We start from the raw sequence: 20,727 nt of genomic DNA, 5'->3' as shown, positions 1-20,727 counted from the left end.
CTCACCATGGTCCGAAATTTTACCTTTAAACGTAGCTACTTTTTTTGGTTTTCAAAATCCTCCAATGGGAAAAGGCAGGAAGATGTAGCATGGCAGGGCTACATAATGCTGACTAACTTCACCCGTTGAACTCGTTCTTCATCACTCAACTCCAAGTGGATTGAACTCGGTTTTCCCAAGTGCCTTTGGAGTGGCTTCGAAGGGCAAGATTAAGCACTTTGCACAGGTCCTCTAAAAGTGGAAAAAATGTTTCACTGTTCTCCAACTAGTAGGAAAGTTCTTCCTGGTCACTCCTGCAGCCCTCAGGGTCCTTTAAGGCAAGCTCCTAGGCACCATGTGTCTCTTCTTCTCTTCTGCAGGATCCTCCTCTGCGGACAGCTGGGCCTTGTTAGAGTCAGTAGTCTTGTTTTTCTGTCCCTAGAGCGGGCAAACAGGAGGTCTGTCAATTGACTCCTGAAGAGTGGTTGCAGTCCCTAGGTGCCAGGCAGAAGTCAGTAGTAAGGAGTCTTCTTTCTTTCCAGAAGGCCTTCATCTATAGGTGTAGCCCTCCCAGATCCACAAAAATATAAGAAAAAACTCTAACGTGACCTGTATTCTTTCTCTATTGGCTCGCTAGAGCTCTATGGGCTGCCCATTATTAGAAGTATCAAATTATGCACATGTTCTTATTGTTATTTATCATTTTAATATATTTTTAGACTTATTCATGTTTTCTGAGTTTATCTTGATTTTACAAAAGTTAAAAACGTCATTGAAACTACTACAAAATCATCAATGTAAACAAAAATAGTTCCACATTGAAATATATGTGATGATTATTCTAATGCAATGTTAAAATTTGGGCATAATACATATATGTTGAAACATTTAATGTACCCCATAAAACCAACCACACTCACATTCTAACCTCACACGCAACAACGCACTAACACTGTCTCATCACATACATGGGCTACCCAGCCACAATTACATACACTGATGGTAGTCATGGAAAGAGCGCTTCAAAGATATTGGTGATCGTGTTGTAGGCTGGGATTTCACAACAACCCGGTCAACCCACGTTTCGATGGAGTTTTTAATTTATATTCACCTTCATCAGGACCACCCACTATTTACTTAAAAGGTGAGTGGTAGGGGGAGAATAAGGTTCTCAGATTTTGTCTAAGGAAATGCCTCTGCAGTGTCACAGAAATGAAGGGATAATCTGATGTTGCTTCGCCTGAGACAAAGGTTCTGGATGAGTATTGCTATGGGAGAATCATCCGATCAATTGCAACCATATCCGGAAGAAGAAATCGACTGAAAAATGGCTATAAACATAGAAAAAAAACTTCAATATTGCCAAAAGAATTATCAGAGTTGGTACAATATATACTGCATTGTGGCTATTGCAATTCAAAGAACCTTTGTGCGGCTACATCCTGCATCTAGCGCATCTCAACTAGGTGGCAGGTCCAAGAATATTGTATTGGTGGTGAGGTACCAATGCTATACTGTGGACTAGCAAGTAATTGGAAAATATTCTCAACCCAACTCTTGTTACTTTCTCACCCTTTGGTCAGCATCTTTTGCAGCACTTTGTCTTCACTTTACTGTACAAAATCCCCCAAAAAGACCCAAATCTAAGATTAATGAACTTTCCTTTAACCAAGAGAGCGTCTCTAAAACCACTTCTCTAGTTATATGAGGTCCCCCTCCTTCTGTCGGTGTCCGCATAGGTTCTCCCTTCATCAGGGGTTGGTGCTAAAGGGTCTAGGAAGGCTCTAGTAATGAATAGAAGCAGCTGTACTTGGCCTTTTTTAAACTCAAAACAGTGTTACGGCAGCCCTTTATTCTGTTAACTTTTCCTGCCCACTCTCAGATGAATAATCCCTGCTAAGTATCCAGTTGTTGACTATACCCCTGCCTTCTTAGCTTCAGAGACCAGGCTATTCTCCTTTGGCTGGCAGGATGATAGCTCTACCACGCATATGAATTGGCCTTTGGCGAGGAGATGAGATGCAAAACTGGTTCTAAACCAGTTTAGGGCCAGGCAGCGCATTTTACATTTCATAAATATAATGTTTTGCTAAAGTTATCAAAAATCAGATTTCACCATTAAATCAGATTTTGACAACTAAGGGGAAAACTTTTTGATTAAAAGTTTTGATAGTATTTTCTCAAGCCCAGATGCAAAATAATGATTTTATATATAGACCTGTTCATGCCGAATGTAGCCTAAACCTCCACTGTGAAAACAGCTTTTAGGCACCGTGATGGCACCTATTTCAAATGTATGGTGGCACATTTTTATATTTTAGGCCCCCTTGCCCTCTGGGCTTACATGGCACACTTTAGGATTGGCTTGCTAATATACAAAAAAATGATTCCCCACCAGGCAATGTCAATTTTCCTTTACAGGTGTCACTGCAATGTTTTAAAATGGCAGCCCAGCCAGGGCACAGTATTGCTCCATATGTGTGAGTGGTGTAAATACACATTGTCACACATGAATGACGTTTAGCTTCCAATCTAGTGGTGGATTTTCTGAGCCATTTACCATGACCTTACAGGAAAGTTGAATAAACTAATTGGATGATCCCAATTTTAACTGTACCATTTAGGATCAGAGCAGAACAGCAGAGTGACAGTTTACAAAGTCCTAGCACCAGTTAAAAGTAGGGTCCAGAAAAAGGTCCAAAATCAAGGGTGAAGAAGCAGATAATGCAGATTCTTCCACATTGCTCCACGGAAACAATAAAAACCACGTAAGGTGAGTGAAATAACCAGCTACTTGCTGGTAATATTCGCTGAGGGTGATAGTGTTCTTCCAAATCTCAACTCGAAGGGAAAAACACCAACTGATAATGCAACAAGAACATAATTTTAGTAGCATCCACTACTGTTTCCTTGATTTATGAACTTTAGCGTACAAACACACAAATATAATATATAATAAATGTGTTGATTGTGTATAGCCAAATACTTTAATTCTCTCATATTGTGATATGTGACTTGACTAAAACAATCTTTGGATATAACAGCAGAACCGTGGAGGAAGAAGTCTCTAAACAAATCAAAGACTTACTAAAATGATGGCAGGTGTTTTCTTATTTGGGTGGGCTGTTTTCACTCATGATGTGGAACATCATGCTCTCATTCAGAGTGATGTCAAGTAAGTTTACATCCAGATCAGTCACAAGTTATGTGCATATGTTTTGTATAGAGCACTTGCACACTTTAGTTCACCTATTCACTTTCACAGTGCCATCTTTCTTTGGAGCACCTTATTGTGATACAATGTGTTCTCAAATATGATTTCCCTTAAATATGTTTTCTTTTGCTGTCCTCTAATGAATTGAATAAATCTGACTGGGTTCCTGTTTAAACCAATCCAATGATGGTTGTGCATAATTGCCAAGGAAGTTGAGGCTTACACTGCTCCCCGCAGGTCAATTGTTTTATTTTACTGTTTTTCTCTCCAGGGCACATAGTTGTAGATGCCGCTAAGAACTCCATAAGTGAGAATTCCAGAGTACTCCACTGAGTGGGGCAACTGTTACTCGATCTGCAATGGAAAGTTTGCCCCTCTAAACCTCTTTGACTCTCCAGGTACATGTGGACAAGCAGTCAATCTGTATCTGACGGGAGGTTGACCTGGACAAGTTTAGGAATAGGGCAACACACTTATCACCATTGCAATAACAATATGACTGTCCACCCAGAGTTGTGAGTACACAACACTTTAAGTATAAGTCAGAACAGACATGCGTTTATTTGCATTACAAATGGTTTTAAAGTCATAGAAAGCACATGGAACACAGGGCCAGATTTACTATGCACGTGTGTTGTCCTTGCATCATGTAAGTTAACGCAAGGCAATGCAAAGGTGGAAGTGACATTCCCAAAGCTACGCAAAGCAAGATTTGCCACGTGTTCCTTTAACCTGCAAGCCGTTACAACAACTTGATGTTGAGGGCGCTTTTTTGTACTGGTGTTGGATTTTTCCTAGACTGGAGTTGGAATAGTAATTTTTACTATTCCAAAGTTTAACGCCTCCTAAAGCAAGTTGCTGTAACGACTTGCATGGTAAAGTAACACGTGGTAACGTCGGGGTAGTGATTGCATTATAAAAGCATGCGGGGTAAATTCGTGTAGGGTTCCGTCATACAGCCTCCTGCCTCAGGTAGGCGTTACATGTGTGGAACATGAGTGTTCCCATGCATTCCTCCAGAACATTTTGACACAAACCTAGGTTTACAAATCCAGGGAAGATATGACTTCCTGCACAAAAACAATCCTGCCCATGCAGTTACCATGGCGCCAGAGGGCCCTCGTTTGACCCTAGACTGCCTGAAGTGCACCTGCACAACGAAAGAGCAGAAGTGCACCTTCTCTTAGAAGATATGGTCCATTTCTACTCTCTGCGTTTCACACAACACAGTTCAGCAAATTTCCTTACTGAGTTGCGCTGCATGAAATGTAAATGTAAATCCGTATTTGTAAAGCACAAACTACTCACCCTTATGGGTCTCAAGTTGCTGGGGGCCGTTGTGTAACTTGAGTGCGCTATTGCCCAGAGTCACATGTTACTGAGCTAAGCTGCCGCCGGAGCCGGGGCTCGAACCGTAAGCCCCTCTCCACATGAAAGAATAATAAATCTCCCTAAATGGTCACCAAAATCAGCACAATCTATAAACTAAAAGCACAATGTCACCAAAATGTAGTGACAGAATAATTAACAAGGTTAAGCAATGTTTGCAAACAATAATGACTACAATCACGAAATGCTAATCCTCAAGACGCTGTTCCAAAGAGGGTACAACATAGAGTTACTTTGTTACAATCATAATCATTTACTGTACATGATGGTAGTGACCATGAGCACCTTTTCAATGCAAAAAAGACAAAATCTGGAAACTCAAGTTTATTTGTCCAAGTTTAGACAGTTTGAGAACCTCCCACTGTCAATCAGAGTCAGTACCGCCTCCTCATTTAACCGCATCGCTGCGGCGGCTTTTCCCGCTGTGTGCGGCTATTTTCAAAATACTGCGTTACATGCCGAGCTCAGCTCGTCATCAGCATACGAGCGCCGTAGCTGATGACGACCTCAGCTCGTCATCAGCATCGAAGGATTTAAACGTCCCAGCCTATCCAGCTGGGGCATAGTTCCTCTCATGGAAGAGGTGAACAAGAAGGTCCTATCCCAGAACGCACCGCACTTCCCACTACTTTTAAAGAGGTGACCAGGTACACATTCCAAAGAGCTGCTCTAAAGGAAAACCTTGAGTGTTCACTCCAGAAAGCTTTGGAAAGATACCAACAGAGAGAGACGAAATGGGAGTGGGCTTATGTTATGGTCACTGTCCAACTCTATCTTGTAACCATCATTCTTATAAAAATAAATGTTTGCAAATATAACAACAGAAGCACTGGTAGTTTTCACGATATTACTCTGCGGACACGCTAGAATGATCAACGTCAGTTATACACAAGTCATACTCTACATATTCACAAACATCCTATATATACAAAAAAATATAAACAGTCAGTGGACCAATCTGCCCCAAGCCTATGAATGCAATTTGCACAGGGAGGTCAAAGGCAGTTCATAGGGTGCTGCTAGAGCACTCCAGAAAGTATAATTATGTTGGCACTAGCCAGAACTTATGCAGATCAGTGTCAGAGGCAGGCGCCACTCCTCTGTTTGAGCAGGTGACCGTCGCCCCACAAATAAAAGCCCCAGGCCAAAGCTTAAAAATAAAATGGTAATAAGGTTTATTTATTACCATTTTATTTTTGAGCAACCGACCCGTCCCGAACTGAGCATCAGGATGGGGCGGGCCATTGCTGTTGAGTGGCTACAGGGAGCTTTGTGCTCTCGAGTTTAAAATGTGCATGTCTTTTTGGCCATCTGTCTTGAAATGGCTAGCCAGAAATGCGCATTTTAAACCTCTCTAACCCAGCTTTTTTAAGACAGCTGGGTTAAAGAGAGCAAAGGCCTCCAGTGCTCTTGTGAGCGTTGATAGAAGCCTCTCCTACCAATCCTAGCCCTGCTCTCATGCCGCATGAGAGCAGCGCCAGGATTGGTTTGGGAGTTGGGAGCCTGCCTGCTGCCTGCCTCGAGGAGTAGGATCGAGGAGGAGGTCACGCTTGAGAAAAGGTAAGTTTTGTTTTGTATTTTTTTATGTGCCCCCCACAACCCACCACCCTTGGAACATGCCGGACGCCACTGGTCAGATGCGCAACCTCTGCAAGGCTACAGGGAAGTTTGGCCAATTTATGTTTTCCTCTTGCATGGGACAACAAACAAGTCTCCCCAAAGACATCCAATTTGCGTTTGAGGGTCACCTCAGGATATAAAGCCCTACACTGTTGCCAAGAAGCAAAAAATCAGACGATCTCGTGGTCACAAAGAGTAAATAATCAGGATTGCATAGTAATGCATGTTTTATCTTACAATGATCCAATATTGTGTTTGCTTCAAAGGATCAAGAGGCATTTATCTGTTTCAGGGTTCCAAATGGTAAGTATTACATCCGAGCAAGCACACCCTTAAATTCATTTTACCATGGTCACTATCTGCTTATGTGTACAAACATTCTTCATAGAGGTTCAGCATTAACAGGTACAAGAAAATATGTGTAAAATCGATTATCAAAAATTTGCTATCATAGTTTCAAAGATCAATCATAATTTCTACGTTTTTAAAATGTGACATTTATAGAGGGTGTGTCTTAGATGGCATTATATTGCACTCTTGCTGTTCTGAACCTTCGGTGTTGTCAGATTGAGCATTAAAAAATAAATTTAAAAAAATGTGAAATGATTGAGGCATTGTTAAAGGTAAAGTCTTCCAACAAGTTAATGAGACTTGGTTAACGCACCTCTCCCTCCAGATTGGAATGTGGCTCCATGTCCTTTTCCCTTGCCTGCCGCTGCAGCTCAGTAGCCTGCTGTATGTATGTGACTCCAGCCTCTATCTCTTCCTCTAACAATGCCACATCATCAGATGAAATGGGCCAACCAAGTCTATCCAAGGCTTGGAGCAAAGCCTCCTTATGTTCTTTATATGGGACTGGTACAGGAGACTCAAATCTAAAAATAAGTAGAAGGAAATTAGATATTAGAAATGTATTTTCTTTCACAGCGCTATTTACATTTTTCTCTCAACCACTTGTTTAGTCTCCATTTCTACTTGTAATTCATCACCCCGATTAATTTGTTTCTGCATCACCTGTTTTTCCACATTTTACACTCAAGAATGAAGGTGCTCTGCAAAGGGTGGTTTTATAAAGCTGTTCCCCGCTGGATCATCCATTAATCACATGCAGAGACATATATAACGTACGCTACATGTCACCTCATCCCTGAATCTCTCTAGACAAGTCAGATCCTCCCACTCCAAAAGAAACCCACACAAGACCCTGATGACCCCACTAAATACCTGCTCATCACCACCTTCCCTTCATCAGCAAGATATTTAAACTAGCAGTCTACACTCAACCTTAAGATGACATATTTGTCAAACATCTCCAGCACCACTTCTAATCTGGCGTCAGATGGGTTGAGCACAGGTTAATTTAGGGTTAGCTTGTGCCTCACTCTGACAAGGATTGTGGTTGCTTGCTTGACCAGGGCTCACACTTCAGGCAATCAACAACCCAGTGTTTACACAATGGTAAAACCCTTGACCCAAGATCAACAGTGCTTACCAAAAGTGGGATCTGAAATACCATGTGATAGGCACAGACGTCTGCTATCCCTAGTGCCACGGAAACTGTTGCTCTTATGATGAGATGGCAGCTAAGTTGTTGTTGTTGAGTTATTATTATACGTTAGAAAGTAAAATGTGGGCAACAAAGAGCAAAGTGAACACCCATTCATACAATACAAAAGTATAAAACCATTGTGTTCACAACACTGGTCGAAAAGCAATAAGGAAACCCTGTTGCCAGTAGATATCCAATCCGAAGCACAATTGTGACCCAAACTTTAAATGTGAGGACCTTGTTCACCATTGAGACATCAGCCATCATTTATTAGGACAAATATTCATCATAAAAAAGTATTCAAATAGAGTTTGGGAGAGGAAGTGGTGTTATGGCCACAGCTGCCAACTTTGAAACTAGGGTTTGAGTTTCAGCATCGACTCAACATCCTGTGATTCTGGCCAAATCACTTAATCTCTCCGTGCCTAACAAAAATGAATCTGTCTATGAGTAAAGTAACTGGTGCTCATATAAAGTACTCCACTATCTCTGGGTCGATATTGTACTGTGTAAAACTGCAAAAAATAAATACATATTCACAAATGTAATTGTAGCGTGTGTAAGTAATGATTTCAAGATAATCCAATGTCAAGATAATCCAAGGGGAGTGGTATTCCAACGTAAGCATTACTTGTACATGCTAGAGAGCGACTAGGAATCTTGGAAGTGCTTCTGATGTTACCCCACATATTTTCAAACTTTTCTCTCATTTTCTTGATATTATTACAATATTTTCTTAATTACCAGCCTTGAAGAAAATCTAGGCACTATATATCAGAGGACCGTAACTCCTGTAGGCAAGAAAATTGAAATTCAGTTCTGCATATGCTTGGAATATGAAAATTGACGTATGGAATGATCCGAACATTTTCAAGGCATATGTTGAAATGAACTTTGTGACTACTTTCTTGACAAATATTTTGTCTAACAAATAACAGTTGATATCTCAGTGATGATCACCGCTTTCTTTTAATCAGATTTCGTTTGAATTTAATACATTTTTTGTTGGGCACATATTACAGATGGGATACTCCGGATAACAATAAGCCATGCGATTGTGATCATTTTTCATCTCAGGATACATTACATTTTATTATGTTTTGTGATCACTACGCTAAAATCAGAAGAAAATATCTTGTTCCCATCCTTAGAGAGGCTGGCTTTTTACAGGTTAGGCCAGCGCTCCTATTTCTGCAACTTTTGCACAATGCACAAATCACTTTTTATGTTGCTAATTTCTTAGTAGTAGGTGTACGTATTAACAAAATGCGCAGTAAAGGCAAAAATGGATTAATCATAAACGAAATATCTTAAGTGTGATTACAATAGATATCATGATGTTTTAAAAATGTTTTAATAGTTTATTTATTTGGAATGTATATATCGTTCATGTATATGCTATTTTTATTCCCCTTGATGATATGATTTATGATTTATTATGTAAATATATTATGTAGATATTGTAGATATTTGGATATTGTCTTTTTATATTTTTGTGTATTTCATGAATTGTATCCTGTGTCTTTTTATGATTTTCAAAAATCGAATAAAACTGATTGACTGACTGAATGACTGACTGAATTTCTCCTCCTCCACACTTGCTGACCGTGTGATTGTGCCTGGAACTGGTGGACCGTGGTCGTGCTGAACTGGTTGCTGGAAGCGCTCTGCAAGGCGCTACTTTTCGCCGGACCCGCTCCGCGGGTCCCGCTTTACAGCTGTCCATCGCTGTCTCCTCATCAGGGCTGAGGCAAATCAGGGCTGCGAGCGGAGGCACTGCTGGACTCAAAGTCCCAAGAGTCCCAGCAGCCTCAATCACCTTCTCCACCTGGTGACGCTCTCCCTGGAGGCCACGCCCCCTGCTGCCGTTTGTAGAAAAGGCTCCGGATTTGCCCAAAACCGGCGGATTTCTCCTCCTCCACACTTGCTGACCGTGTGATTGTGCCTGGAACTGGTGGACCGTGGTCGTGCTGAACTGGTTGCTGGAAGCGCTCTGCAAGGCGCTACTTTTCGCCGGACCCGCTCCGCGGGTCCCGCTTTACAGCTGTCCATCGCTGTCTCCTCATCAGGGCTGAGGCAAATCAGGGCTGCGAGCGGAGGCACTGCTGGACTCAAAGTCCCAAGAGTCCCAGCAGCCTCAATCACCTTCTCCACCTGGTGACGCTCTCCCTGGAGGCCACGCCCCCTGCTGCCGTTTGTAGAAAAGGCTCCGGATTTGCCCAAAACCGGCGGATTTCTCCTCCTCCACACTTGCTGACCGTGTGATTGTGCCTGGAACTGGTGGACCGTGGTCGTGCTGAACTGGTTGCTGGAAGCGCTCTGCAAGGCGCTACTTTTCGCCGGACCCGCTCCGCGGGTCCCGCTTTACAGCTGTCCATCGCTGTCTCCTCATCAGGGCTGAGGCAAATCAGGGCTGCGAGCGGAGGCACTGCTGGACTCAAAGTCCCAAGAGTCCCAGCAGCCTCAATCACCTTCTCCACCTGGTGACGCTCTCCCTGGAGGCCACGCCCCCTGCTGCCGTTTGTAGAAAATGCTCCGGATTTGCCCAAAACCGGCGGATTTCTCCTCCTCCACACTTGCTGACCGTGTGATTGTGCCTGGAACTGGTGGACCGTGGTCGTGCTGAACTGGTTGCTGGAAGCGCTCTGCAAGGCGATACTTTTCGCCGGACCCGCTCCGCGGGTCCCGCTTTACAGCTGTCCATCGCTGTCTCCTCATCAGGGCTGAGGCAAATCAGGGCTGCGAGCGGAGGCACTGCTGGACTCAAAGTCCCAAGAGTCCCAGCAGCCTCAATCACCTTCTCCACCTGGTGACGCTCTGCCTGGAGGCCACGCCCCCTGCTGCCGTTTGTAGAAAAGGCTCCGGATTTGCCCAAAACCGGCGGATTTCTCCTCCTCCACACTTGCTGACCGTGTGATTGTGCCTGGAACTGGTGGACCGTGGTCGTGCTGAACTGGTTGCTGGAAGCGCTCTGCAAGGCGCTACTTTTCGCCGGACCCGCTCCGCGGGTCCCGCTTTACAGCTGTCCATCGCTGTCTCCTCATCAGGGCTGAGGCAAATCAGGGCTGCGAGCGGAGGCACTGCTGGACTCAAAGTCCCAAGAGTCCCAGCAGCCTCAATCACCTTCTCCACCTGGTGACGCTCTCCCTGGAGGCCACGCCCCCTGCTGCCGTTTGTAGAAAAGGCTCCGGATTTGCCCAAAACCGGAGGATTTCTCCTCCTCCACACTTGCTGACCGTGTGATTGTGCCTGGAACTGGTGGACCGTGGTCGTGCTGAACTGGTTGCTGGAAGCGCTCTGCAAGGCGCTACTTTTCGCCGGACCCGCTCCGCGGGTCCCGCTTTACAGCTGTCCATCGCTGTCTCCTTATCAGGGCTGAGGCAAATCAGGGCTGCGAGCGGAGGCACTGCTGGACTCAAAGTCCCAAGAGTCCCAGCAGCCTCAATCACCTTCTCCACCTGGTGACGCTCTCCCTGGAGGCCACGCCCCCTGCTGCCGTTTGTAGAAAATGCTCCGGATTTGCCCAAAACCGGCGGATTTCTCCTCCTCCACACTTGCTGACCGTGTGATTGTGCCTGGAACTGGTGGACCGTGGTCGTGCTGAACTGGTTGCTGGAAGCGCTCTGCAAGGCGCTACTTTTCGCCGGACCCGCTCCGCGGGTCCCGCTTTACAGCTGTCCATCGCTGTCTCCTCATCAGGGCTGAGGCAAATCAGGGCTGCGAGCGGAGGCACTGCTGGACTCAAAGTCCCAAGAGTCCCAGCAGCCTCAATCACCTTCTCCACCTGGTGACGCTCTCCCTGGAGGCCACGCCCCCTGCTGCCGTTTGTAGAAAAGGCTCCGGATTTGCCCAAAACCGGCGGATTTCTCCTCCTCCACACTTGCTGACCGTGTGATTGTGCCTGGAACTGGTGGACCGTGGTCGTGCTGAACTGGTTGCTGGAAGCGCTCTGCAAGGCGCTACTTTTCGCCGGACCCGCTCCGCGGGTCCCGCTTTACAGCTGTCCATCGCTGTCTCCTCATCAGGGCTGAGGCAAATCAGGGCTGCGAGCGGAGGCACTGCTGGACTCAAAGTCCCAAGAGTCCCAGCAGCCTCAATCACCTTCTCCACCTAGTGACGCTCTCCCTGGAGGCCACGCCCCTATCACCCTGTGACTTATTTATAGAGAGTAAGAGGACCGCAGCGCGGTAGCGCGCGGGTAGCGCCCGGGAGAAGCCCGGGACAAGGGCGGGCCCTCAGAGGCACGAGAAGGCCAGGCTAGGCCACTTCTCTAACTCCCGGTATTCCACACATTTGTTATATATTTCATATGAAATGCTTTGGGTAGAAATGCACGGCCGACTCTGAGTTTACAGATATAGTCGGTATCTAGCAGGCTGTGTATTCAATCATTCTCATCATAATCGCGCCCACGTTGTCTGTCTGTTTAACCGCGATAATATTTGCCGGTGATGATGACAAAGAAACTAAGGTCTGGGAAAATAATAGTAGGGAGATCAGGTACTAAAACTAGATCGAATCCCCTGCGAAACAAACTTAGTCAAGCCTCTAGTATAAAAAGTACTTGCCAGCTCTTCAATCTCTGGGAGAGGGGTAAGAACAAAGCTACAGGGGCGGACAGTACACCTAAGGACCCCAAGGACTCCGAAGCTACACATTTAGATTCCGCCCCCAATTTTCAGCGAGAAAGCCCTGAAATTAAAAAGACAACAGCGGATATGAGTCCAGGGACAATAACAAGGGGAACACCTCCTAAGTGTGAGTTTTCTCCCCCCCTATTCTCAACTTTGAAAAATAACACCGCCCTTATACCAGAGGTGGTCATAAAAACAAAAAATGACATAGAGCAAGATAACTTAAACACTGTGATAATATCTCATGAGGACGGTACCCAGGTAGTTAACAACTCACTTATTAAAACATCCTTTCATAATGGGTTGTCCCCAATGCTCTTAGATGAAGATCTATGTCAACGATATCTAGAGCCCGACCAGACAAAAGCCGAGAACCCCCAGAACACTCCGGTAAAGTCGAATCATGCCGCCTTACATCTCTACAGTAGTACCCCATCTAAGTCCTCTCATTCACACTTTTCCTCAAGTCCTAATTTACACTTGACTGGAATAAATTCCTTTCAATGCAAGGGTCCCGATAAACCACTTTCTGATTCCCTTCACATACTAGAACATCTACTAGCATCCATTTTACAACTTCTGGAAAAATTTGTAGGGGGATCAGATTGTGTGCTCGATACAGTGACACAAATTCTAAAAGTCCTGCTGAGGTCCCAAAGGGAGAAGGATGTGGACGCGAAGGTCCCCTCTTCTCCTTTTTTGGTCCCAGATAGGTTAGGTTTGAAAGATCAATCTCTAGCTGGCAATAACATCATTAAAAAAGTACTTGAAGAGGAAAAAATTAGCGTTTTACAGCCTCCCTCCCCCCTAAAAGGTTTGATAAGTAATGATCCTGTAATAAAATCTTCTGAGGAAATTCTGCCAAAAACTGGAAATGAGCTGTTCCCGATTTTTAAGAAACAGTCGGGGGATGGGGATATGGAGGATGAAGCTATTCAGGGGGAAAATGAAAATAAAGGGAGAACTGAGATATCAAAATAGAACGGAAAGAATAAGAGGAAACTGTTAAGAAGGATAGAAAAAAATAGGCGGAGGAAGATCCTCTTTAGAAAACATCTAATCTCTCCCTTACAAAATGTGACACGTCAAGTTCAGATGGCAGTGGGAAAAAATAAAAATTTTGACAATCTGGCAATTAAAGAAAACATAGCCTTACCATCTAAGGCAACGCCAGCCCCCGTATCCATCCACATACCCTCCCCACCTGCATTAGCTGACATATTCACTTTTGGTCAGCAAGGTAATAACAATAGGGAGACAATAGCGGCACATAAATCAACTTCTTTAGGTCAGACGCAAAACCCTCCAACCCAAGCTGCGTTTTCACTTAATCCATTTGCATCTGTTTTTCAGGGAGCAACCTGCATGGGCGTCCCCCCACAAGGTTCAATCAAGGCAGATAATCCAAATGCCCTAGGACATGAGCAAAAAGTTCCATCGCTCAATCCCTTTATAACTGCCCCATTGGGAATTCCTATAAAAGGCTCCCCGTACAAAGAACCTAAGGAAGAGAGTATAGATACGGTATGGATAGAATTCTCTCCCCTTTTTGAAGCCGATTATATCTTGAACAGATCTCTCCTGTTGAAATATTTCCAGGAATCTGCCAATCTGAAACTCATCCAATCGGCAGACCTGGATATAGTCCAACAACTAAAATCTGCAGCGGGGACGGTAACGCGAGTAAAATTCCATTCTAAATTAGTAGCAAATCTCATTTTACAGCGTGCAGAAGATCTTCAGAGTAGAGGAATAGATGTAATCCCTGTATTAAAGTACTCTAGACAAAATAATGTCCTTAAACCCTTAAACAAACAGATACCCCCCCCCCTCTATGTTGCATGCTGCAACTGGTAATATAAACAAATTAGGGGAAATCAAAGAATTAAAAATAAGTTGGTCTAAGGATTCTCGAGTAGTATCCTATGTTAAACCCTCTTGTTTATCTTATCAAACTACGAACAGCATGGAAAGTGATCAATGGAACTGGTTGCCCAGAGTACTGGCTGAAAAATCCTCAACTAAACCAGTATCTAACCAGTATCTTTAGCAAAGATCTGTCCATAATATCCTGGAACACAGCAGGTTTAAAAAACAACTCAGAGAAAATACAATTTCTCCTGTCGCTAGAGGCAAATATAATATGCCTCCAGGAGACATGGTGTAGCGGAAATATTCAAATAGGGAAAGAGTATTATGTACTGGAAGGTAGCGCCACCGCAAACAAAAAAGGCCACGCCAGCGGGGGTATAGCCCGTCTCCTATCGAGCCGTATAAACTGGGACTATGATCATTTCATGGACCCGAGCAAGCTCTTCCAAGTAGTATCTTTATTCAGCTCAGACATCTCCGTAGCCGGTACCCGCCTGGCTTTGATAAACGCTTATATACCACCTGAAGCAGGTTTTAATGCAATCCTAAACAAAATCTTTCTCCATATACAGTCTATTAAGGAGAAAGATCCAAGAACAGTTATTATCCTAATGGGGGACTTGAATTGCAAGATTTCCAATTTTAGTTTAAATTTGTTCTGTGATAAAATAAGAGAAGAAACCCTCCATATCCCACGAGCAATGTTCCCCGAAAATATATTAACAAATAAACGAGGTAAATTACTACTAAAAGAGTTGGCAGAAGCAGATGGGATAATCGCAAATGGGCGACTCCCCTCGGATTCCCCAGCAAACTTTACCCACAAATCATACCAAGGGGAGTCAATCCTTGACTATGTCATAATAGGGACTCAATCTTATGAGTTATTAAAGGATATCGCTGTAACCGATACCATATTCAGCGATCACAAAATGTTATTTATCTCAATGAACGTAAACCCTCCCAGTTGTGATCAATGGACCCTGAACAGTGACCAAATAAATTTTGGTAACAGTTCAGGTAGATGCTATTGGAATGCAAAGGCACATCGAAACTTGGAAGCCATGCTCGATATAGCATTATCCACGTTCCCATCTTGGTATGGCCGCGAAATCGACCTTTTTTCCCTGTTTCTGAAATCGGTGACAACAGGGGCACAAAATCAGAACAAGAAAAAGACCATCGATTTAATCCCATACCCACTGAAACTTCTCAATATAGAATTGAATAAACTAATAAGGGCCCAATATTTAAATAAAACTAACGCCCTAACACGACAAATAACAACGATAAGAAGGAGAAGAAGAAGAATCTTACTCTCATTACGCAAAGAAAAAGAGGACGCCATCTGGGTAAAAATAAGGGAAGCCGCAACCAATGGGGAAATGAGACAATTTTGGTCCCTAATAGGTGAGGGGTGCGGAACGAGAACCAGGCCGCTACCCATTCCTATTGAGGAGCATATATTGAGGGATTTTGTCTCTAACCTTTATGCGTGTAACCACACGGTATCCTCCCAAGCATGGCCAAATGAAACAAGTCCACCGTTAGAGCCCTTCTCGGAAAAAGATATAGACCTCGCCATCGGGGAAATGAGACGTTCAGGGGCTATGGGCCCTGATGAAGTGCCTATCAACGTATTAAAACTGAACAGGGCTAAATGGAGTAAGCTCCTATGTCCAATTTTTAATATCTGCCTATCAAGTGGAAAGGTCCTCCCCTCCTGGAAGGGAAGTATCCTAGTCCCTTTGTTCAAAAAGGGCGATCGTCTTCTTCCCCAGAACTATCGCCAGATTGCATTGCTGGATGCGATCGGAAAAGTTTTTACTAGATGCCTGCTCAAACGGATAAACGCATGGGTGGAGTCCGCAAATGTTCTCCCACTTGAACAGACAGGCTTCAGAAAAAACCATGGGACTATGGACAATCTAACAGCCCTCCAGGTAATAATTGATAAATATATAGGAGCAAGAAAGGGGAGAGTCTATGCGGCATTCATAGACTTCTCCAGGGCCTTTGATAAGGTCGACCGTCAGGTATTGTGGAGAAAGTTGTATTCTCTAGGTATGCCGCATAGACTTTTATGTTTGGTCCAGGATTTGCATGATAACACATGGTGCAAAGTGCTGTTGGGGGGTGCAAGGGGCCTCTCTCGGCTCATTCCATCGGCAAACGGCCTCAAACAGGGTTGTTTACTAGCCCCTATATTATTTTCCCTCTATGTTAGTAACCTCCCCTCTATTTTATCGACATGTGTAGGAATTGCGCCACGCCTCGGAGAAAGACACATTTCTTGTCTAATGTATGCGGACGATATTTTAATTTTAGATCTTACTCCTAAGGGTCTTAACAATCGTCTTCATACACTACACTCCTTCTCCGAGGAGCACTTCCTGAAAATAAACATCTCTAAAAGTAAGATAATGTGCTTAGAAGGACGGAATAAATTAAAGTTGGAGCACATTAGTTGGGACTTGGGAGGCCAAAAATTAGAAAAAGTAAAATCGTATGTTTTCCTAGGCATGGTCGTCAATAGCAGCTTGGGTAACAAATTACACATAGAAAATAGTTCCCGTAAAGCAAAGACCCAGGGAAATGGCCTAAGATCATTATATAATTCTACAGGCAAAAGACATTTTGTCCACCTGCTGGAGGCTTTTCGGGCAAAAGTCCCCCCGACTTTGCTCTATGGTATAGAATTAATCGACCTAGCGAATTGGGGGTTCTTGGACACAGTTGAGGGCTGCCTCCTGAGAAACTTAACCTCGGTTAACAACAGTTGTAGTGCAGCAACCCTGCGTTTGGAACTTGGTCTAAGGAGCAGCTGGGCACAAGGCCTTGCAGGAGTTATTCGTTGGGTCATTTGTCTGATTAAAGGGAAGCCATTTTCTCTCAGGTCCCTTATTACAAGAGAGTTGATGGGTCCATTAAATGAATATTCGACCCTTATAAAGAACTATAGGAGAGCCATCACTCTTTTGGACTTAGAGGAAGCACCTCTCTTAGAGCTTTCCTTGAACCAATTAAAATCTCAACTAAAACGAGCCACATGGAAGCTAAGTTATGAGAGGGATCGGAACCTGATAATACAAAAGAAGGGGGTCACACAAGCTGTCGATTCCTGTTTAATTAGACAAGTTCAACCCTATCTGTCATGGAACATACCCCACGGCTTACGCCGTTTTTGGCTACTCCTCAGGCAGGACTTGCTCCCCTTGAATAAATTGTTGGCCAAATGGCACGGCACATCCAATATGTGTAATTATTGTAATCTCGCAATCCAAGATTCTAAACATGTGTTGCTAGTTTGTCCAGCATTATTGTCTTATCGTCGTGTTTGGGTAAAACCAGTTTGTGTCCAATTTGGAATTACCTCTTCAACAGCCTTCCTGGATGCCATTTACAATCCCCCTAATGGAATTTTTTGTAACAAAATTTTTAACTTTTTTAAATGCTTTTTAAAACTGTATTAGTTGAACGGTATACTGTCTTTGCATAATTTTTACCTGCATGAGTTGTTTATATACGGTTCTTATCTTTATATTTCGTATGTCATTGTATAATATGTGGATCTCCAAGGAGTTCCAAAATCATATTTAATAAAATTGAATTGAATGACTGACAGTGATGATCAAGTTTTCACTATCACCATACATGGTGCTGAGTGTCTCATCTCGCTATATTCTGATGATGTATTGCTCAAATGAAAGGACTATGAGAGAATCTCCAAAGAGAAACATATCAGGTAGCACCATAATATGCCTTACGATTAGGTATCAAATAGGGAGAAATCAGAGGTATGCAAATGAGTTTCCCAGTCCTGAGTTTGATTGAGAATCACCCAATATGCCTAAATAATGCAATAGTTGCAAAAATATCTAGGTATTAACGTTAAGAATACTAAACAAGACATCTTGTTATAGCATCTATATAACCTGCTGCTACAATTTAAAAAAGAATGAGAAATGAATAACTGGGCACTATCAACCTGATATACCGGTTGCTTCTAATGTTATTGATGTGTTGATGGAGTTCTTCTAAAATGGTAAATGCTGCTGATCACTTTGAAAACTACTTTAGCTGCTTGCTTCACTTTTGTGTTATTGTTACTTATGTTAGAAAAATGAAAATGTATCGTTTAATATTTGTAGAGTTTGTATAATGGCAAAGTTTTTTTTTCCAAAACCAGTAAGCACTTCCATAATGCTCAACAGAATACATTTAAATGTTTTGACCCTACCAAATACAAACAGTGGATGAAATTTCCCAAACTCAAAAAGTGACAGTTTTTAAGCAATCCTTGCGATGCCTGTAATATCACCACTCTGGGCGCATTAATCAGACAGTCTTTTGGTCCTATTCTACATAACCTTATGGTTTTCGGTTATTTTAACATCCATCTTTGTGGAAACCCAATGCTATCTAGTATATCTGAGTTGGGCTGTCCCCGTATGAAGGGATTTCCTTTTGAACATCATGCTCAGCGGGCATTGTTGAATAATTTGGTACATTTATTGGACAATTTATGATGGCCTTCAGGTCCTTAACTGCCCCGCACACCACATTTCCTGTGCCAACTTTTTTTTTATATTTCTTTTTATTTTCAAATATAAAACAAAACAAAACAAAGACGTATCTGGGACATCACATTCAGTTACAATAATAAGCAAACATTTTCAGATATCAGGATTTCTGTAAAAAACTATGGGCGGGGTCATTGAAACATCGACGCGTAGATCGTTCAATAATGGTTAAGCTACATTTGATGCGCTACGGTACTCAGTCCCCGCCGCCCAATAGAACAGGATAAAGAAAGGCGTAGTGCCCCCAGATACGAAAAAACAAAATCAGGATAAATGACAAAAATATTCACGCCACAGCCTAAACTAACTACACTAACATCCATCCCCCCACCCTGCACCCCTGCATATGGCTTTCGCCGAACCCCAACTAGCAATGTGCCTGTCGCCCCATCTAACTAAATACTAAAAATAGAAAATGGAGGAGGGCACCTTTGTACGTGCCCCTGGTCCCCTCTCCCTCCCGCCAGAACCAAGAATCCCCCAGAGTAAATCCACAAATCTATTAAGAAGCTAATGCATTTCGCAACAGGGGAAACTGTAAACACCGCCCAACCTCCCGCAAGCATCATGGTAGTAAATCCCACATCCATCAAGACCACGATGTCAAACCCAGTCAATCAGTCTCATCCTTGACCCTTCCGATCAGACATGCGAACCCCTTCCGGACGAACTGCCGCCTCCACAGGATAGTCAAAATACGAGAAAAGTGCAGCAAAGTTCAAACTGAGATCAAGCAAAGATGTTAAGTCACTGAGAACTCCATCAGGTCCAAAGACTCTCCTCACCGTCATGAACTCCCAACTTTGTTTCCTCCGCCATCGTAATGGAACTGGCGGATAGGGGAGAGACGCGGTTTCAAGCCCAAAACAGTTCTCATCAAAAGTCTCCGGAAAGGGAGCACCGATTACTCCTTCCACAGTCAGCGTTGATAGTAGGCTTGATGATCCATTCGAAGCACCGATCTCGCTCCTATCGGCCATCACACCGGCTGGAGGCTCCGGCACCTCTCGTTGCACGGGGCCCGCTTCCTCTATCAAAATGGCTATCATGGGTATCTCGAGCTGCTTCATTCCTTGTAGTGAAGCAGGGTCCTGTCCAATCTGCCCAATTTCAAACGAACGCTCTATCATTTCATGAATAAGGGCTTCCACGTTAGTATGAAGAGCCCCAATGGCCGCCACCACAGTTCGCAACAACGGTTCATTCTCAGTCCGCTCCACTGCTCCTCGTTCAATATCAACCATTTTCACGTCCCCCATAGAGTCCGGTCTCCGCGGGGGAACAGTCAAAAGTGGAACGGACAACAGCAGAGGGGGACTCAATGTTAAGAGCGGCATCGAAATGCGCTTCGCCACTGCAAGCGAAGATCCCAACCCAGCGAACGCCGGCGGGCGGCTAACCGGGCCACCGGGTCAGGGACCTCTGCCTACAGCCTCAGTCGGTCATCGTCACCCCTCCTTCGATGTTTACCAACTCAGGAGACCGCATCAAAATCGGGCCAAGAAAACCTCCACAGCACTAGACCAGACCCTGCCACACGCTCACGGCCGATGTTGTTCAACTGGGCCAGTACTCGAGAAGCCCGGCTTCCAAGCTGGGCTAGGCCGCAAACTTTAACACAATATAACTCTGTCTACCAAACCGCTTGAAATCTCGGGATCGCACCATCGAGCTGTAGTCTGGTTCATACACACGGAGGCAGGGCGTAAAGACTGGATAAATGACAGGATCATCTGGCAGGAGACGGAGGTCGGCGGAGCCGGGAGCCTAAGCAGCCATCTTGTTCGCTAGCGTAGCTCCTCCCCCCTGTGCCAACTTTTAAAGGGTGTGGTAGGGAGTTGTTCATAGATTTTATCTTAATCTCCTCTTTCTTACAATCCTTATTTC

At 44.0% G+C, this 20,727-nt stretch overlaps 1 protein-coding gene across 1 annotated transcript in view; it reads right to left on the bottom strand.

Annotated features, from left to right (window-relative positions):
* Nucleotides 1-20,727, bottom strand: part of VWA3B (von Willebrand factor A domain containing 3B) — a 981,637-nt gene that overhangs the window by 381,977 nt on the left and 578,933 nt on the right. Inside the window, exon 22 of the mRNA XM_086934174.1 lies at nucleotides 6,867-7,077. Within this exon, the coding sequence (XP_086790300.1) occupies nucleotides 6,867-7,077 (211 nt within the window). The remainder of the gene's footprint in view (nucleotides 1-6,866; nucleotides 7,078-20,727) is intronic.

This window comes from Lissotriton vulgaris, chromosome 8 (assembly GCF_964263255.1).
Source record: "Lissotriton vulgaris chromosome 8, aLisVul1.2, whole genome shotgun sequence".
Taxonomy (NCBI): domain Eukaryota; kingdom Metazoa; phylum Chordata; class Amphibia; order Caudata; family Salamandridae; genus Lissotriton; species Lissotriton vulgaris.
This window is presented reverse-complemented; position numbering and strand designations above follow the sequence as displayed.